The sequence below is a fragment of the Mustelus asterias genome, chromosome 6 (assembly GCF_964213995.1).
Source record: "Mustelus asterias chromosome 6, sMusAst1.hap1.1, whole genome shotgun sequence".
Taxonomy (NCBI): Eukaryota; Metazoa; Chordata; class Chondrichthyes; order Carcharhiniformes; family Triakidae; genus Mustelus; species Mustelus asterias.
This window is the reverse complement of record NC_135806.1, coordinates 5,659,585-5,679,763: the sequence shown is the minus strand read 5'-3', so window position 1 is coordinate 5,679,763 and position 20,179 is coordinate 5,659,585. Positions and strand designations below refer to the sequence as shown.

Sequence of the window (20,179 nt, the reverse complement as noted above, 5' to 3'; positions counted from 1 at the left end):
TTACCCGCTCTCTCCCCATAGCCCTTAATTCCTCGAGAAATCAAGAATTTATCAATTTCTGTCTTGAAGACGCTCAACGTCTCGGCCTCCACAGCCCTCTGTGGCAATGAATTCCACAGACCCACCACTCTCTGGCTGAAGAAATTTCTCCTCATCTCTGTTCTAAAGTGACTCCCTTTTATTCTAAGGCTGTGCCCCCGCGTCCTAGTCTCCCCTGTTAATGGAAACAACTTCCCTACGTCCATCCTATCTAAGCCGTTCATTATCTTGTAAGTTTCTATCAGATCTCCCCTCAACCTCCTAAACTCCAATGAATATGAGAGGGTGGGGACCTCACTGGAGGGGGGGGGACGCCAGGGTGAGTATACCCCCCTCCCCCATCCCAGGGAAAGAGGGGCATGCCCGGGCAGCGCCTGGTGGAATATCCTGCCCAGCATCACATTAAAACCTATTGTGGTCCCTCTAGCTGGTACACCTGTACTTACAGGTGCCACTTTGCAAAACTAAGACCCCCAAAATGTTCGGGGTTACACTGCTCACTATCTCTCGGTGCGATAGATTGGTTAAAGGTTTGTGTGAGATGCAAGCTGGAAGGGGTTCCTTTGTGGACATGGTGAGTGTGATTGGATCTGATTGCTGTTTGCTCTTTAGGTGGGCTCCCTGGAACAGGCCATGCTCGATGCGCTGGTTCTGGACCGTGTGGACTTTGTAAAGTTGCTGATTGAGAATGGGGTGAGCATGCATCGCTTCCTCACCATCTCCAGACTCGAGGAGCTCTACAACACTGTGAGTAATTCCTTCAGACTGACCACATTTCCCCAATCCGGTTTATACACCATCAGAACAATTAATAGTCTACACTAACAAAAGGCTTGCATTCACATAGCACCTTACACAACCTCAGCAGCATCCTAAAGAGCTTCATATGCATCTCAATAAATTTTAATACTATTAAAGATGGGGTTACCATTGACCAGAAACTCAACTGGACTTACCATATTAACACAGTGGCTACAAGAGCAGGTCAGGGGCTAGGGGTCATCAACAGTGCTATCAAGCAGCACCTGCTCAGCAATAACCTGCTCAGTGACGCCCAGTTTGGCTTTCGCCAGGGTCACTCAGCTCCTGACCTCATTACAGCCTTGATTCAAACATGGACAAAAGAGCTGAATTCCAGAGGTGAGGTGACAGTGACAGCCCTTGACATCAAGGCTGCATTCGACCGAGTGTGGCATCAAGGAGCCCGAGCGAAACTGGAATCAATGGGAATCAGGGGCAAACTCTCCGCTGGTTCATACCTGGTACATAGGAAGATGGTTGTGGTTGTGGAGGGTCAGTCATGTCAGCTCCAGGACATCTCTGCAGGAGTCCCTCAGGGTAGTGTCCTGGGCCCAACAATCTTCAGCTGCTTCATCAATGACCTTCCCTCCATCACAAGGTCAGAAGTGGGGATGTTCCCTGATGACTGCAAAATGTTCAGTACCGGTTGCGGCTCCTCAGATACTGAAGCAGTCCATGTTCAAATGCAACAAGATCTGGACAATATCCAGGCTTGGGCTGACAAGTGGCAAATAACATTCGTGCCACACAAATGCCAGGCAATGACCATCACCAATAAGAGACATTCTAACCACTACCCCTTGACATTCAACAGTGTTACCATCATTGAATCCCCCACTGTCAACGTCCTTGGGGTTACCATTGACCAAAAGCTCAACTGGACTCACTACATAATAACAATGGCTACAAGAGCAGGTTAGAGGCTAGGAATACTGCGGCAAGTAACTCACCTCCTGACTTCCCAAAGCCTATCCACCATCTACAAGGCACAGGTCAGGAGTGTGATGGAATACTCCCCACTTGCCTGGATGAGTGCAGCTCCAACAACACTCAAGATGCTTGACACCATCCAGGACAAAGCAGCCCATTTGATTGGAACCACCTTTACAAACATTCAATCCCTCCACCACTGACGCTCAGTAGCAGCAGTGTGTACTATCTACAAGATGCACTGCAGCAATTCACCAGCAATCCTTAGACAGCACCTTCCAAACCCACAAGCACTTCCATCTAGAAGGACAAAGGCAGCAGATACATGGGAACACCACCACCTGCAAGGTACCCTCCAAGCCACTCACCATCCTGACTTGGAAATATATCGCCGTTCCTTCGCAGTCACTGGGTCAAAATCCTGGAATTCCCTCCCTAACGGCATTGTGGGTCAACCCACAGCACGTGGACTGCAGCGATTCAAGAAGGCAGCTCACCACCACCTTCTCAAGGGCAACTAGGGATGGGCAATAAATGCTGGCCAGCCAGCGACGCCCACGTCCCACGAATGAATAAAATAAAATGTACTTTTTGAAGTGTAGTCACTGTTGTGATGTAGGAAACACTGCAGCCAATTTGCGCACAGCAAGATCCAACAAACAATGATGTGATAATGCCCAGATAATCCTTTTTTTTGTTTGATATTGATTGTGGGATAAATATGAACCAGGACATCAGGAGGTCTCTGCTCCTCTTCAAAATAGCACCAGGGAATCTTTTACTTCCACCCAAGAGGGGAATGGGGTCTCAGTCTTATCCACAAGACGGCACCTCTGACGGTACAGCACGCCCTCAGTACTGCACTGGGGGTGTCAGCCTGGGACCGAGTGTCCGGAGTGGGACTTGAACCGATTTACTCGCAGAACTGCAGCTGACACTACTGCACATCGATTGCTAGTTGTCTCATTGAAGCTCCAGGCTTCCTGGGGGGTTGGGCTGCCTCACCCAGTTCCACCACCTCTGTCGGCCAACTTCACAAGGCGATCCTGCGTGAGGCCTCACTCAAAGGTCTTGTGTTCCGGCGAATAACTTTATATTGTGCAAGGCACGTGTGGTATCTGTGCGGTTTGACAGGGAAGCCAGCCATGCTGAGTGACACTCTTTACAAACTCGAGTGGTTTCACCGCTGTCCCTATTCTGTTTCAGAGACATGGTCCACCCAACACATTGTACCAGCTGGTGAGGGACGTTAAAAAGGTAGGCTGTGGCATAAGGTAGGTCAGACAATCATTCCGTCACGTTAAAAAAGCCAAGTCACATAACATTCACGCATCATGTCAGTTTGCTCAGTTGTGTCCCTGGGAGAAGCAGCATTGAGGGTCGGATGTTCAGGGTGGTCGGTGATGGAACACGGCAGGCTCTTTTTCACACTGTCATCCAGTGTTATCAGTAACCAGCCCTCACGCTGTCGTAGCAAAGTGAACCTCCCTCTGTGCTTGATTCCACAATACCTCTTAACCACAAACTCAAAATCTGACACAGCCAGTTCCGATACCGGCTATTCTGTGGCCCGTTTAGTGGCAAAGGGTGTCAAGCGAAATGGAGCGAAGGCAGCTGGATACAAACCAACCATTATCTCATTGAACAACAGTGGAACAGGCTGGACGGCTAACACATGGGCAGCACGGTGGTACAATGGGCGGCACGGTGGCACAGTGGTTAGCACTGCTGCCTCACAGCGCCAGGGACCCGGATTCGATTCCCAGCTTGGGTCACTATCTGTGTGTAGTTTGCACGTTCTCCCTGTGTCTGTGTGGATTTCCTCCGGGTGTTCCGGTTTCCTCCCACTGTCCAAAGATGTGCGGGTTAGGTGGATTGGCCGTGCTAAATTTCCCCTTAATGTCAGGGGGATTAGCTATGGTAAATGCATAGGATTATGGGGATAGGGCCTGGTTGGGATTGTGGTCAGTGCAGACATGATGGGCTGAATGGCCTCCTTCTGCACCGTAGGATTCTATGATTGTGACAGACCTGGGCTATTTCTTATGTTGAACAAATGTAACAGGTGCTAAAATTGTGTCAAGTTTCTGAGAATCAGTATCAGGCTCGATGGGCTGAATGGCCTACACTTGCTCCCATTTCTTATGATCTTATGAAATGCTTTCTATACTGGAATGGAAGTCATGTCACATCTGTACAGTGCTCTGGTTAGACCCCCACTGTGGAGTGCTACGTGGCAATGACCATCTCCAACAAAAGAGGGTCTAACCATCGCCCCTTGACATTCAATGGCATTCCCATCACTGAATCCCCCACATTCTAACGGCTACTACTGATCAAAAACTGAACTGGATCAGCCTTATAAACACTGTGACTACTAGAACAGGTCAGAGGCTGGGAATCCTGCAGCGAGTGACTCAACACCTGACTCCCCAAGACCTGTCCACCATCTACAAGGCACAAGTCAGGAGTGTGATGGAATACTCTCCGCTTGCCTGGATGAGTGCAACTCCAACAACACTCAAGAAGCTCAACCCCATCCAGGACAAAGCAGTTCCACTTGATGGTTACCTCATCGACAAACATTCACTCCCTCCACCACCAATGGACAGTGACAGCAGTGTGTACCGTCTACAAGATGCACTGCAGGAACTCACCAAGGTTCAATAGGCAGCATCTTCCAAACCTATAACCATTACCATCTAGAAGGACAAGGGCAGGAGATACATGGGAACACCACCACCTAGAAGTTCCTCTCCAAACCAAACACCATCCTGATTTGAAAATATATCGGCCATTCCTCTACTGTGGTTGTGTCAAAATCCTGGAAATCCCTCCCTCACACTACTGTGGGTGTCCTACACCGCTGCAGCGGTTCAAGAAGGCAGCTCACGATCACCTTATAGAAGGCAATTAGGGATGGGCAATAAATGCTGGCCTAGCCAGCGACCCTCACATTCCATGAATAAATTTAGCAAATTGTACATTCAGGAAAGGGCTGCAGGCAAATCTAGTAATACAGTCCTACTCTTCACTCTCAAGACATGGAGGGTTTTGAGAAGGAGAGAGAGGTAGAGAGGGAATTCTAGAACATGGAATTGGGCAGATGAAGACTCAGTTGATAATAGTGATGCGACTAAAATCTGGAATGCACAAGATGTCAGAATCTGAAAAGCACAGGGATTTGGGAGGGGCGTAGGAATTGAAGAGGTAACAGTCAGGGAGGAGCAAGGAGGCCGTAAGGGGATCTGAAAACAAGGATAAGAATTTTAAAATATAGGTCTTGCCAGACTGGGAGCCAGTGTAGGTCAGCGAGCACAGGAGTGATTCGTGCTGGTTAGGGTAGGGTAACACATTCCAACTTGTAGGTGCCTGCATTAGGCTTTGGGTTAGAGTCAAGCGCAGTGAGAAACTGCAAGTTCAGCAACTTTGCTACAATGTGTTGCACAAGGCATTTGACAGGAAGCTTTGTAGATATGTTTGCTGTGATTAAATATGCCAGTAAATGAATTATAGAATTAAACACTCAAGATTGATTTGATATTTTAGCTTAAAATTCATTTCACCTTTCCTAATTCATCTTTGGAAGATGCTGCTTAAAATCAAAACACAGGATGAATATGTTTCTAGAATCATAGAATCCCTACACTGTAGAAGGAGGCCATTCAGCCCATCAAATCTGCACTGACTCTTACCCGGCCTTACCCAGTCACCCCACATGTTAACCCTACTAATCCCTCTAACCTATCTTGGGACATGATGTGGGGATGCCAGTGTTGGACTGGGATGGGTACAGTTAGAAGTCTCACAACACCTTTTGGTTAAAGTCCAACAGATTTATTTGGAATCACGAGCTTTCAGAGCGCTGCTCCTTCACCAGGAGAGTGGGACAGTGAGGGGCAATTTAGCATGGCCAATCAACCTAACCTGCACATCTTTGGAGCACCCGGAGGAAGCCCATGCAGACACAGGGAGAACATGCAAACTCCACACAGACGGTCATCCAAAGCCGGAATTGAACCCGGGTCCCTGGCGCTGTGAGGCAGCAGTGCTAATCACTGTGCCACCGTGATGCCATTCTAACACTCTGCAACAGTATTTTACTAAATAATAGCAATCGACAGGTCAGCATAGGGTAGCACGGTAGCACAGTGGTTAGCACTGCTACTTTACGGCACCAGGGTCCTGGGTTCGATCCCCGGCTTGGGTCACTGTCTGTGTGGAGTTTGCACATTCTCCCCATGTCTGCGTGGGTTTCCTCTCATATTCTGAAAGATGTTAGGGTGCATTGACCTAAACAGGCGCTGGACTGTGGCGACTAGGGGAATTTCACAGTAACTTCATTGCAGTGTTAATGTAAGCCTTACTTGTGACTAATAAACTTTAGCATTGCTGTGACAACCATTCCATTGTCAGAGGAATTATTAAACACTTGTACCATTTAAACTCTGACACTGTCATCATTGAAGGCCGAATATGGGAATGACTTTGTGATGTAAAATATTCCAGTTACTTATCCAAACTTATCTCTTCTCTCCAAGCGAGAATATCAAGCTTTCAGCTGGATCTATTTTCAGGTGAATGGATTAAAACCTGCTTAGCATACAAATCCATCTGTTATTAAAGTTTATGCAATATGTAGTGTGAAAATCCATTGCATGCTTTTCAAATGATACCCAGAGGGTGGTGGATGTGTGGAATTCACGACTACAGAATGTAGTTGAGGCCAAAACATTGTGTGATTTCAAGAAGAAATTAGATATAGCTCTTGGGGCAAAATGGATTAAGGGATATGGGAGGAAGGCGGGATCAGGATATTGAATTCGATGATCAGCCATGATCAAGGTGAATGGCGGAGCAGGTTCGAAGGGCTGAACAGCCTCCTCCTGCTTCTAGTTTCTATGTTTGCTTTTAAGCTCATCATTTAATATTCAGCAATGATGGGGGAGATGGTGGCATAGTGGTAATGCCACTGGACTAATAATCCAGCGCCCCAGGCCAATTCCCTGGGACAGTGGGTTCAAATCCCACCAAGGCCCCTTCAATTAATATTAATTATACCACGATTATAAATTCAAATAATAAATATCCCATTGGTCTCAATAATGATGACCATGAAATTACCATTGATGGTTATAAAAATCCATCTGGTTCACTAATGTCCTTTTAGGGAAGGAAATCTGCCGTCCTTACTTGGTCTGGCCTACATGTGACTCCAGACCCACTGCCCCTCTGAAATGGCCACTCAGTTGAAGAGCGTTGAGTGAAGATGGGCAATAAATGTTGGCTTTGCCCGCGTCCCGTCAAAGAATACATTTTTAAAAATCATCCATTTGCTGCCCTGTTGGTGACTTGTAAATATAAAAGTTTCTCTGTGTGTCTTGTTTATTTGGTGTTGTGTAGGGGAATCTCCCTCCTGATTACAGGATCAGTTTAATAGACATTGGCCTTGTGATTGAAACCCTGATGGGAGGAGCATATCGCTGCAATTACACTCGGAAAAGGTTTCGAACTCTCTACCACAACCTGTTTGGTCCAAAAAGGGTGAGTAACTTACACTAAAACAGCTCAAACTGAACGTAGCAACAAGGGACTGTGACTTTATTGTAATTATTTTAAAACTTATCCATGCATGGGGTCATGGGTGGCGCTGGCTAGGCCAGCATTTATTGCCCATCCTCAATTGCCCTTGAGAAGGTGGTGGTGAGCTGCCACATGAGACAGACTATATGGTGCAGGTACACCCACAGTGCAGTTAGGATGAGAGTTCCCAGAGTTTGACCCAGTGACAGTGAAGGAACGGCAATATATTCCCAAGTCAGGATGGTGTTTAGCTAGGGGCGAGGAACTTCCAGACCATACATAGAGTACATAGGAGAGAAGGAAAGGAGAGGGTGCAGAATGTAGTGTTACAGTCATAGCTAGGGTGTAGAGACAGATCAACTTCGTGCGAGGTAGGTCCATTCAAATGTCTGATGGCCGCAGGGAAGAAGCTGTTCTTGAGTCGGTTGGTACGTGACCTCAGACTTTTGCATCGTTTTCCGGACGGAAGAAGGTGGAAGACAGAATGTCCAGGGTGTGGGGTCCTTAATTATGCTGCCTGCTTTGCCGAGGTAGCGGGAAGTGTAGACAGAGTCAATGGATGGGAGGCTGGTTTGAGTGATCGACTAGGTTATTTTCACAACCTTTCTTGCAGTGTTGGGCAGAGCAGGAGCCATACCAAGCTGCGATACAACCAGGGGCGGCACGGTAGCACAGTGGTTAGCACTGCTGCTTCACAGCTCCAGGGTCCCGGGTTCGATTCCCGGCTCGGGTCACTGTCTGTGTGGAATTTGCACATTCTCCTCGTGTCTGCGTGGGTTCCCTCCGGGTGCTCCGGTTTCCTCCCACAGTCCAAAGATGTGCGGGTTAGGTTGATTGGCCAGGTTAAAAATTTCCCCTTAGAGTCCTGGGATGTGTAGGTTAGAGGGATGAGCAGGTAAATATGTGGGGGTAGGGCCTGGGTGGGATTGTGGTCGGTGCAGACTCGATGGGCCGAATGGCCTCCTTCTGTACTGTAGGGTTTCTATGATTTCTATGAGAAAGAATGCTTTCTGTGGTGCATCTGTAAAGGTTGGTGAGAACCGTAGCGGACATGCTGAATTTCTTTACCCTTCTGAGAAAGTAGAGGCATTGGTGGGCTTTCTTAACTATAGTGTCGGTGTGGAGGGACCAGGACCGGTGATCTGGACAGCTAGAAACTTCTCGACCATTTCCACTTCATCACCATTGATGTAGACAGGGGCATGTCCTCCATTACACTTCCTGAAGTCGTCCTGGAGATGTTACCATTGTGTCACCATCTTCCATCAAACATCAGGGAGCAGGCCTGTTAACTAGAAGTAAGTCTGCCCTCCAACACCATCATGAATCTGACGGATTTTCCAGTGATTTTCTCCAGATTCACAGGGACAGTTTAGAAACTTTCAAAAGCCGTATTGATAATCCTCTCTGCAATATTAGTCTCACCTGCAGGTGGTAGTATAATGGCAGGTTTCAACATTAAAACCCTCAGCTACCCTGTCACACATCCGTCCGACATAGTGGCCAGGATGTTCCGGACTGTATCACACTCCACAAGTGGAATTTCGTAGCGAGTTTGTATTGTGAAAAGAATAACCAGTTATATTTTTAGTAACTCATGCAGGATTTTAAATTACGCATGTTACATCGAAATGACAGCACAGACACAGGACATTTGGCTCAATCTGTTCCAGTCTTTCTGCTCCACACGAGACTCCTCATGTTCCTTTTTATTTCACCCCATCAGCACATTCATCTGTACCTCTCTCCCTCTCAAAAGTTTATCCAACTTCCCTTTGAATACATATATATCCGTACAAATATTCACCCAGTCGAACAGAGCTCGAGTGTTGCAGAAGAAAGGAGGCATGTCGAAGCTTGTTGCCCTGCACCCATCAGGACAGATGCAAGAATGTCAAATTTCAAAGGGAGCAACAATTTATGCTGCATGAGAATCACAATCAATGTGCTAAATAATCAGCATAACCATCAGTATAACTTGTTGTTCCCTTTGAAATTTGGTATTCTTGCATCTGTCCTGATGGGTGTAAGGTGAAAAGCTTTGACAGCACACCTCTTTACTCAGCAATGCTATACTATTTACCTCAACCACTCCCTATGGTAGTGAGTTCCATATTCTCACCATTCTCTGCATAAAGAAGTTTCTTCTGAATTCCCTATTGGATTTATTGATGACCGTCTAATATTTATGACCCCTAGTTTTGGATTCGCCCACCAGTAGAAACTGGCCACGATTCTCCCGAAAGTGCTGAATTGGTGGGAAAACTGTTCTAGATCCCGACTGTTTTCTCAGTTCAGCTTCTCAGCTGAATCTCCGCACTCTGGGCACTGCAGAGATCCCAATCGTGAATCTCATTAAAAACCCAGGGGCGGGGCAGGGGGGGGCCTATTCACGCCAGATTCTGACAATTCTGGGAGTCTGTGCATGCGCAGTGGCCCCAATCTGTCAGACTCCCCATTTGCTGCCAGCTGAATTGCTGGCCAGCCCGGGATCCACACAGTGCTGCCCCTCCAGCCACCCCCCCCCCCCCCACCCCCAAAGCCCGATCGCAGCCCCCACAGCAATTCCCAGGCCAGCTCTGATCCCCCTCCCCCCCCATCCCGGAGCGCCCCGATGTCCCCCTCCCACCCCCCCCCCCCCCACACCCAGCAGTGGTGATCCCCCCATCCATCTCACCCCGGCAGACCCACCCCACTGGGGTCAGACCCCCCCCCCTCCCCCCGGTAGATCTCGCCCTGCAGCCCTCCCTCCATCCCAGACCGATCCTGTCTGCAGAGGCAGCGGGACCCCCCCACCCCCACCGATCACCCCTAGGCCCCACCCACAGTAGGCCCTGGCTCCTTAGAACTGCCCGATGCCCAATGGGCCGTGTCAAGGTGCCCCCTAGGCATGTGCCCTTTGCCCTTTGGGCAGTGCCAGAGGGCACAGGCTGGCACTGCCAGGGTGCCCATGCCCAGGGGGCACCACCCCCTACCGCCCGACCCCCTGGGGGGCCCCGATTGCCCCTCCCCTTCATTCCAGCAGAGTCTCCTGCTAGTTCCCCAAATGTGGGGAGCTAGTATAAACCCCGCTGGAATGAAGTACTCCGGGCTGGGGTGAGAGATTCAATCAGGACCCGAAAATTCCCGACAATCACATTGAAAACATATTTAAACTACATTTTTAAAAGATTTAAATGACTTATCTGCCTTCCCAACGCTTTCCAGCGTGGTCTGACTGGCGACTGTTCTCCGGCTCTGGGAGATGTGCATGTGTTCCCAGCGCATGCACAAATCCCGGTACAAGGCCGGCGACGCACATCTCCCACCGCGACCTGCCAGAAAAGTTGTGAGTTGCGATGGGAGAATTGCGGCCATTCTCTCTATATCGATCCTATCAAGCCCTTCTGTAATTTTAAAATCCTCCATCAATTCACTGGAGAAAAGAACCTACTCAATTTATCCTGATATTTATGTTGGGTGGCACGGTGGCACAGTGGTTAGCACTGCTGTCTCCCAGCGCCAGGGACCCGGGTTCGATTCCAGCCTTGAGTGACTGTCCGTGTGGAGTTTGCACGTTCTCCCCGTGTCTGCTTGGGTTTCCTCCGAGTGCTCTGGTTTCCTCGCACAGTCCAAAGATGTGCGGGTTAGATTGGTTGGCCATGCTAAATTGCTCCTTAGTTTCCCAAGATGTGTAGATTAGAGAGATTAGTGGGGTAAATATGTATGTTTGTGGGAATAGGGTCTGGGTGAGATCAGATTTGGTGCAGACTCAATGGGTCAAATGGCCTCCTTCTGTACTATAGGAATTCAATTATTCTATGAACTTCTGAGTCCTGGTATGAATTTATTCAATCTTTTTTGAACCTTCTCCAGTGCCTTTGTATCCATTTTGTAATACGGAGACCAGAACTGAGCACAGAAATCTAAGTGTGGTCTAACAATGGTTCCATTGGACATGGCACGGTGGCACAGTGGTTAGCACTGCTGTCTCACAGCTCCAAGGACCTGCGTTCGATTCCTGGCGTCTGCATGTTCTCCCCATGTCTGCGTGGGTTTCCTCCAGGTGCTCCGGTTTCCTCCCACATTCGGAAAGACGTGCTGGTTAGGTGCATTGGCCGTGCTAAATTCTCCCTCAGTGTACCCGAACAGGCGCCGGAGTGTGGCGACTAGGGGATTTTCACAGTAACTTCATTGCAGTGTTAACGTAAACCTACTTGTGACACTAATAAATAAATTGTGGAAGTTTAACATAACTTCAAGCTTTTCAATTCTGTTCTTCTAAAAATGAAAGCTCGTGTTTTGTTGATATAAAATTGCCCCGAAAAGTGTCGGGGTACTTGTGTAATTACAGGAAGTATAAAGAGAGATTGCTGAAAATCCTTTAAAATCTGCACTGTCGGCTTTGAAGGGATTCGATATTTTGTTGTTCCTGGGGGACAGTGCGAAGTTTTGAACATGTTTTGTGGTGAGGTTATCTGATGATATTATGAGCTGCAGATCCAGATACAGAGCATTAGGATGAAGTCCTGCAATGGCCATTCTCATACGCCCCATCCCAAGTTATACCAGGGCTCCAAGAACAAATTGTCCGTTCCCACTTTGCAGTGTCAGAAACTTCCGGAATGAGAAACCACTATTGGCCTGGGACTTTCTGACACGTATCTGGCTCATTTTATCTAAGATTAAACCTGATTCCGATCCAAAGGTTCAGCTGCCAGAGACAAAGCTGCAGGATAAAAGTAAATTACTGCAGATGCTGGAACCTGAAACCAAAAGAGAAAATGCTGGAAAATCTCAGCAGGTCTGGCAGCATCTGCAAGGAGAGAAAAGAGCTGACGTTTCGAGACCAGATGACCCTTTGTCAAAAGCTAAACGTTTTTTAGCTTTGAGAAAGGGTCATCTGGACTGGAAACGTCAGCTCTTTTCTCTCCTTACAGATGCTGCCAGACCTGCTGAGATTTTCCAGCATTTTCTCTTTGGGACGAAGCTGAAGAAGTCAGTTAAACACACTTGCACAGGAGAAACCAATGGGGCAGGTGAGGTAACCTTTGCACGTTGATGCGGTGAGTTGTTGTGACCGGGAATTCACGTTGCCTGACAGGGTGGAGGAAGCAGATTTAATAGTCACTTTGAAAAGGCGATTGGCTAAATACTCGAAGAGGAGAAACCTGTGAGGCTGTTGGAGAAGAGCAGACAAGTGGGACTGAATGGATAACTCATTCAAAGAGCCAGCATAGGCAGGATGGGCCAAACGGCCTCCTTTTGTGCAACCTCTCCTAAACTCATTCTTATCTAGTTGGTGCGAGTGCAGATTTACTGCCACTAAGGACTGAGTGGTCACTCGATGTGTACTCAGTAGGTGTTGAACAAAAAGATAAAAATGCAAAGAGCTTTTATTAACCCTTCGCTTTTCTTTTTGGTTTCTTGCAGCCCAAGGCTCTCAAGCTGCTGGGAATGGAGGTACATTAACACCACTTCTTTATTCAAGGATATCGACTTATAAGTTCATAAGATATAGGAGCAGAATTCAGCCATTCAGCCCATCGAGTCCACTCCGCCATTCGATCATGGCTGATATGCTCCTCATCCCCATTTTCCTGCCTTCTCCCCTTAACCCTTCAACCCATTACCGATTAAAAATCTGTCTAACTCCTCCTTAAATTTACTCACTGTCCCAGCATACGGGGCGGCACGGTGGCGCAGTGGTTAGCCACTGCTGCTCATAGCGCCAGGGACCCGGGGGTTCGATTCCTGGCCTCAGGTCACTGTCTGTGTGGAGTTTGCACGTTCTCCCCATGTCTGCATGGGTTTCCTCTGGGTGCTCTGGTTTTCCCCCACAGCCTCAAAGACGTGCTGATTAGATGCATTGACCCGAATAGGCGCCGGACTGTGGAGACTAGGGGAATTTGACAGTAACCCCATTGCAGTGTTAACGTAAGCCTTACTTGTGACTAATAAATAAACCTTAACTTTAAACTATACACTGCACTTGGTTTATAGAACAAGGGGTTTAGATATTAGCCAGCCAAGATGTCACACTCCAGCGTGATCGCTAGCAGAGCTGTGAGTGCATTATGTATGCTGAATGTTTGACTGCCCTAATGCAAAATATGACCAGCTGTGTGGAACCTCAGGCAAAATCCTTCATTTACTCCCATCCAATTGATAGTGGTAAATTTGAGGTGAAGACGGTATTTCTCTCTTTGTGTTGAGTTTTTTAGTTAAGTGATGGGTCTGGCCCTGTGATTCACCCTGTAAAGCACTCAAGACAGTCTCACACATTAGTAGTTTAATCCTATTGAGTGGATTTTTAAGACGTCAGCCCAATTTGGTCTGCAAAGAATGCAGGTTTGGGGGAGGTATGAAAAATCACTTCTGATAATCCCAGTGGGATCAAACTTAGAAATGCATTGATTTCAACTTTTATTGTTAATTATCCCAAACACTGTTCTATTATCAAACCATGCATTAAAGATTAGTGAAATATTTGACCTGGGAAAGAAGAAGTTTATATAAGTTTATATGAGTTATGAGGGTTTGTTTTCTGTTAAGGGACAGATTGGGCATTGCTTCTCCTGGTTTCCATTGAAGTCTTTGAAATGCCCCTCTCTCTTTCATTGTTGCATTATGTTTTGCACCCATTCTAAGGCCGTGTTTCCGTGTTATTGATGTTTCATTCCCATTGGTTTCTTGTGTCTATCCTTAATTATTTTATTTTTCTTTGTCAATTCACTCTTGTCAGTTGTGTTTTCTTAAATAACTGCGTAGCATGGAAGAATGCTTTAATCATCTTTTGGATCCCTGAGTACTGTTGGTGTTTGGTCATCTTCATCCAAAGATTCAGTCTATACTGACCTGTTCTTAAACATTACAGTTTGGTCGTAAGGTCATTCCTGGATGTCCCATTAGCTCTTTCTGAAACTGTCACTGAAATTGCTTTGTTTTTGAAAGAGAAAATTGTGTGGCTGTCAGTTTTCAGACTTTATAAATGCTCTCCAAATACAGTGTCATGTCTGTCCATTAATAATAGATATCGCTCCACCATGGAGTGATATCCTGTTAAAATATATTATAAGCTCATCCTTATAGGGGTTGGTTGGGTCAGTTGGCTAGTTAGCTAGTGTGTGGTTCTAAATAACACCAACAGCATGGGTTCGATTCCCATTCTGATGGAGATAGACTTGAAGATCTGCCCCTGAGATTAGAAGGCAATGGCGAACAACAACTGAGCAAATAAATACTACCAAGTTAAACAGCTCAGGATGAAGCACTGGCAGATAATGAGCTAAGGACCTGCTTACAGGCAGAGAATGCATTACACTGACACACTCCTCATTGTGAATTAATATTTCTCCAAATATTACAAGTGTTGAGTTTATGAAGCCATATTGAGTTGTATGATGTAGCACAGTTAGAGTTCGTTGGTCCTCAGACCCTCTGCTAGGTAAAGCCTCACAATGCATGGCATAATATTCTGCCATGATGTGGAGATGCCGGCATTGGACTGAGGTGGGCACAGTGAGAAGTCTCAAAGTCAAAGTCCAACAGATTTATTTGGTATCACAAGCTTACGGAGCGCTGCTCCTTCATCAGGTGAGTGGGATGACTTCTTACTGTGCCCAAGGTATTATGCAGCACATTTGATCTATAGGACAAAATCTCTGCCTTTGCCTCAAGAATGGATCAAATCCTGAAAATTGGGATTGCCAAGTCTGGCAGCATGTTTTCCTGGATTCCAAGATCACCAACTTCCTCCACACTCTTGCTATTAGGGTGCCTCAATCCTCAGGACGTCCCACTTCCACACACTCATTGGGAGATGTACAGGCTTTTCCTTACCCCGATTGGATGAAGCTTGGCCTTTTTATTCTTCCCCCCCCCCCCCCCTCCCCAAACCCCACTTATCTTACTTCAGGCTCCTCTCTCTTGCTGAGGATTGGAGGCAATGTTGCACCAGTCACTGATACTGGAAACAACAGCATTTTTGTGACAATGCAATGATACTCAGCAAGGCCCCAATCTTTCCCAAGGTGATTGGCCACACATGTCCGCTTGGTCCAGTGATGTGCGCTAGGTGTGTCACACTTTTTGCTCCTGTTCATCTTCGGAGGCTGATCTTTTTTCTGGGACCTTCTGCCTCTTCCTCATTCCAGACTTTGCACACTTGGAGGGGTGACATCCCCTATCGAGACAGATGAAGCTGCTGATACCCTACTCATCAGCCAAGGTGAGGTACTAGGGTGTGCCCGCTGGTGTGCCTTACCAGCTGCTTGGAGGTATAAGTGAGAGCTGAGGACACTGTGGGATGCCAATGACCACATTCAAACCCCAGAGTGTGCAACTGGCAATGACTCAGAAGAACTTGTCCTGTCACACAAATCTCCCATATACCCCTCGCTCTCAAACGTGCTTAGAACCAATGTTGGGTCCATTCATTCCTTTGAAGAGATGAGGGGACTGCACTGGTACGGGGTTTTAAAATGAATTTCTTTTATTGAACAGAACTTAAAAATTTAACATGACAGAAACGAAAAGAAAAAGCAAAGCTTGGAGACTGGCTTCGAAGCAAGCCAGTCCCTGTACTGATCACACTGAACAGATCTTGAAACAAACTGAAAACACATACCAAAATCCAAACTATATCTCAACCCTTATCTCATTATTGTAAGTGTCCTTCACATGCTGTCTCTATCTAGAAAAAACAAGCCTAGCAGCTGCAGGACTTGTTTTGTTTGCTGTGTACCCTTCAGGAATGCAGTTAATTTTCAGTGAACCCAGCATGCCTTCTGAGTTTTAAAATGTAGTCAAGCTAGCAGTGTTAGTTAACCCCTAGAGTCTAGCATTTCAATGTAATTGCATAGGCAGAAATATCTTAAAATGAAGTCTTTGCATAGACTCAAGCAAGCAGGGCTAAGCATACGTAGGATCCCTCAACCAATAAGCAAAAGTGTTCAGAGCAAATGACAAAAGAACCATTTTTTTTCTGTCCCTGTGATTTTTCTCCTGGCTGTCTCTCCCGGCAGTGTCCCAGAGATTAATCTTCAATTTCAGGACACTCCAGGGCAATCCTTTGTGGGAGGGGTGGTGTTGGCAACCCCTCCTGACAATGTGTGTAAACTCAATGCACAGTGCAGGGGGTGTGTGAAGCCACTTTTTGCTGATGAATGTTCCCTTGTCAATTGCCCAGGAAGAGCCTCCCATGCGGAGAGGCAGGAAGACGACCAAGAAGAGGGAGGAGGACGTAGACATTGACCTGGATGACCCGGAGATCAATCACTTCCCCTACCCCTTTCACGAGCTGATGCTGTGGGCTGTCCTGATGAAGCGACAGAAGATGGCGCTATTCTTCTGGCAGCACGGCGAGGAGGCCATGGCCAAGGCACTTGTCGCTTGTAAACTCTGCAAAGCCATGGCCCACGAGGCCTCTGAGAATGACATGGTGGACGATATCTCGCAAGAGTTAAACCATAACTCCAGGTTTGTTCATTTTATTACTTCATCACATGCAATGATGCAGGCCGTGTGTACAAAGCTTCACTTTGACATTCGCTCAATTGTTCTTCCGGGGGAAAGCAAAGAATCATAGAATCCCAAAGTGCAGAAGGAGGCCATTCAGCCCATCAAGGCTGCACTGACCACGATCCCACCCAGGCCCTATCCCCATAACCCCACGCAATTACCCTAACTAGTCAACCTGACACTAAGGGGCAATTTAGCATGGTCAATCCACCTAATCCACACATCTTTGGACTGTGGGAGGAAACCAGAGCACCCGGAGGAAACCCATGCAGACACGGGGAGGACATGCAGACTCCGCACAGACAGTGGCCCAAGCCAGGACTTGAACCCGGGTCTCTGTGAGGCAGCAGTGCTAACCATTGTGCCACCGTGCCGCCCCCAAAGAAATAAGAACATAAGAAACAGGCTCAGGTGTAGGCCATTCACCCATTGAGCCTGCGCCGCCATTAATATGGTCCAAGCTGATCTTTGAACTCAGCTCAACTCCACCCCTCTGTACCCCTCTCCCCCCTCCGCCCCCGCAGCCCCCATCAATCTCCAGATCCTGCAATTCCCTCAGTGTCCAAAGACTACAGAAAGCTGCGGCTCAGCGGGATTTGGGGGTCCTTGTGCATAACTCACAAACAGCAAGCACGCAGGTTCAGCAGATAATAGGGAAAGCCAATGGAATGTTGGCATTTCTTTCACAGGGAATGGAATGTAAAAATAGGGAGGTCCTGCTGAAACTATACAAGGCACTGGTTAGACCACATCTGGAATATTGTGAACAGTTTTTATCCCCTTATCTAAGGAAGGATATATTGGAATTGGAGGTAGCTCTGAGAAGGTTCACTAAGATGATCCTGGGTAGGGAGGGATTTTCCTATGAGGAGAGGTTGAGTAGTTTGGGCCTCTACTCATTGGAGTTAAGAAGAATGAGAGGTGACCTTATTGAAGCGTATCGGACTCTCAGTGGGCTTGACAGGTTAGATATTGAGAGGTTGTTTCCCCTTGTGGGAGAGTCTAGGACCAGAGGGCATAATCTCAGAGTAAGGGGTCACCCATTAAAGACAGAGATGAGGAGGAATTTCTTCTCTCAGAGAGTAACAAATCTGTAGAATTCTTTACCGCAGAGGCTGGGTCGTTAAGTATGTTTAAGGCTGAAAATGTCAAGATGTGGAGATGCCGGCGTTGAACGGGGGTGGGCACAGTAAGAAGTTTCACAACACCAGGTTAAAGTCCAATAGGTTTATTTGGAATCACGAGCTTTCGGAGCGCTGCTCCTTCGTCATTGGCTCACCTCATGAAGGAGCAGCGCTCCGAAAGCTCATGCTACCAAATAAACCTGTTGGACTTTAACCTGATGTTGTGAGACTTCTTAGCGAAATGTCAAAACTGAGATATTTCGATTTGTGTTGGGGAAGGGAATTAGGTGTCACACAACCAGGGCAGGTTAAGGTACTGATCAGGTATGACCTATGTGAATGGTGGAGCAGGAACTTGAGGGGCTGAATGGCCCACTATGTCAGTGCAGATGGATGAAGCATTACCCTGTCGCTGCATGTGGGAGTGATTGATACTCGAGATGATGAACATGAAAGCAAGACGGGAACTTTAAGAGGTAACTTTGCGTTGGAGTGGATTTGAATCAGTTCCCGGAGTTGGACCTAACTGAGTGTTGTTAACTGTGCAGGGAGTTTGCTCAGCTTGCCGTCGAACTCTTGGACCAGTCATACAAGCAGGAGGAGCAGATGGCCATGAAGTTATTGACGTACGAGCTGAAGAACTGGAGTAACTCGACCTGCCTGCAGCTGGCTGTGGCAGCGAAACACCGAGACTTCATCGCTCACACCTGCAGCCAAATGCTGCTCACCGACATGTGGATGGGACGGCTCCGGATCCGGAAGAACTCCAGCCTAAAGGTCAGTGCGACACAATGTAGCACAGAGCGGGAATATTTTACACAGAGGAGTACATGGAATTTTACAATGCAGAGATAGACCATTGGAATAATCAAGTCCAAAATTCTGCTGCTAATTTGATTTGATTTGATTTATAATTGTCACATGTATTAACATACAGTGAAAAGTATTGTTTCTTGCGCGCTATACAGACAAAGCATACCATTCATAGAGAAAGAAAGGAGAGAGTGCAGAATGTAGTGTTATAGTCATAACTAGGGTGTAGAGAAAGATCAACTTAATACAAGGTAAGTCCATTCAAAAGTCTGACAGCAGCAGGGAAGAAGCTGTTCTTGAGTCGGTTGGTACGTGACCTCAGACTTTTGTATCTTTTTCCCGACGGAAGAAGGTGGAAGAGAGAATGTCCAGGGTGTGTGGGGTCCTTAATTATGTTGGCTGCTTTGCCGAGGCAGCGAGAAGTGTCGACAGAGTCAATGGTTGGGAGGCTGATTTGCGTGATGGATTGGGCTACATTCACGACCTATTGTAGTTCTTCTTGGGCAGAGCAGGAGCCATACCCAATATCCTCACTCGTAACAAATCCTGTTCACCCACCACCCCTCCTGTCCTCACTAACCTACACTGGTTCACACTCCAACAAAGCCTCAATTTTAAAGTTCTCATCCTTGACAGAGCAGGAGCCATACCAAGCTGTGATACAACCAGAAAGAATGCTTTCTATGGTGTATCTGTAAAAGTTGGTGAGAGTCGTAGCTGACATTCCAAATTTCCTTGGTCTCCTGAGAAAGTAGAGGTGTTGGTGGGCTTTCTTAAAAATAGCGTCCGCATGGAGGGACCAGGACAGGTTGTTGATGATCTGGACATGTCCTCCACTAAGGGATCTGAGGGAGATCCTGAGGTGGGCTGTAGAATATGTTATTGGGTGGTTGCTGGGAAGTTTTTCTGTTGATTGAGAGCTGTTTGAAAATCCTTGACAACTTCCAGCATGAAAGACTTCCCTTTCTTTCTCTTGTTTGTGAAGTTTGACACAGAGATGTCTGTGGTTGGCAACTTCAAGATCCGGCGAATCTCAGGCCTCCTGTGCATGTCCCAGCTGGGAAGGAGCCACACACGCAAGGTTAGATTTTTCACGGTGGTTAGGCCCATGCGCATGACCAACGGGACATGGAACTGAAGGCAAAGGCCCCATTTGCGCCTGCATTAAAAAAAACTCAAAAAGATGCAAAAACCCTGGGAGAAGTGAGACAGGGAGAGGTTAAAAACACAGACGAGATGATAGAGAAAAATTAAAAACAAAGTTTTGATTTGATTTGATTTGATTTGATTTATTATTGTCACATGTATTAACATACAGTGAAAAGTACTATTTCTTGCGCGCTATACAGACAAAGCATACCGCTCATAGAGAAGGAAAGGAGACAGTG

General features: G+C 47.1%; 1 protein-coding gene across 1 annotated transcript in view; it reads left to right on the top strand.

Annotated features, from left to right (window-relative positions):
- trpm3 (transient receptor potential cation channel, subfamily M, member 3) overlaps positions 1-20,179 on the top strand; it is a 116,567-nt gene that overhangs the window by 67,117 nt on the left and 29,271 nt on the right. The window contains exons 9-14 of the mRNA XM_078213951.1: positions 652-786; positions 2,977-3,027; positions 7,174-7,314; positions 12,766-12,795; positions 16,523-16,812; positions 18,527-18,755. Coding sequence (XP_078070077.1) covers positions 652-786; positions 2,977-3,027; positions 7,174-7,314; positions 12,766-12,795; positions 16,523-16,812; positions 18,527-18,755 — 876 coding nt within the window. The remainder of the gene's footprint in view (positions 1-651; positions 787-2,976; positions 3,028-7,173; positions 7,315-12,765; positions 12,796-16,522; positions 16,813-18,526; positions 18,756-20,179) is intronic.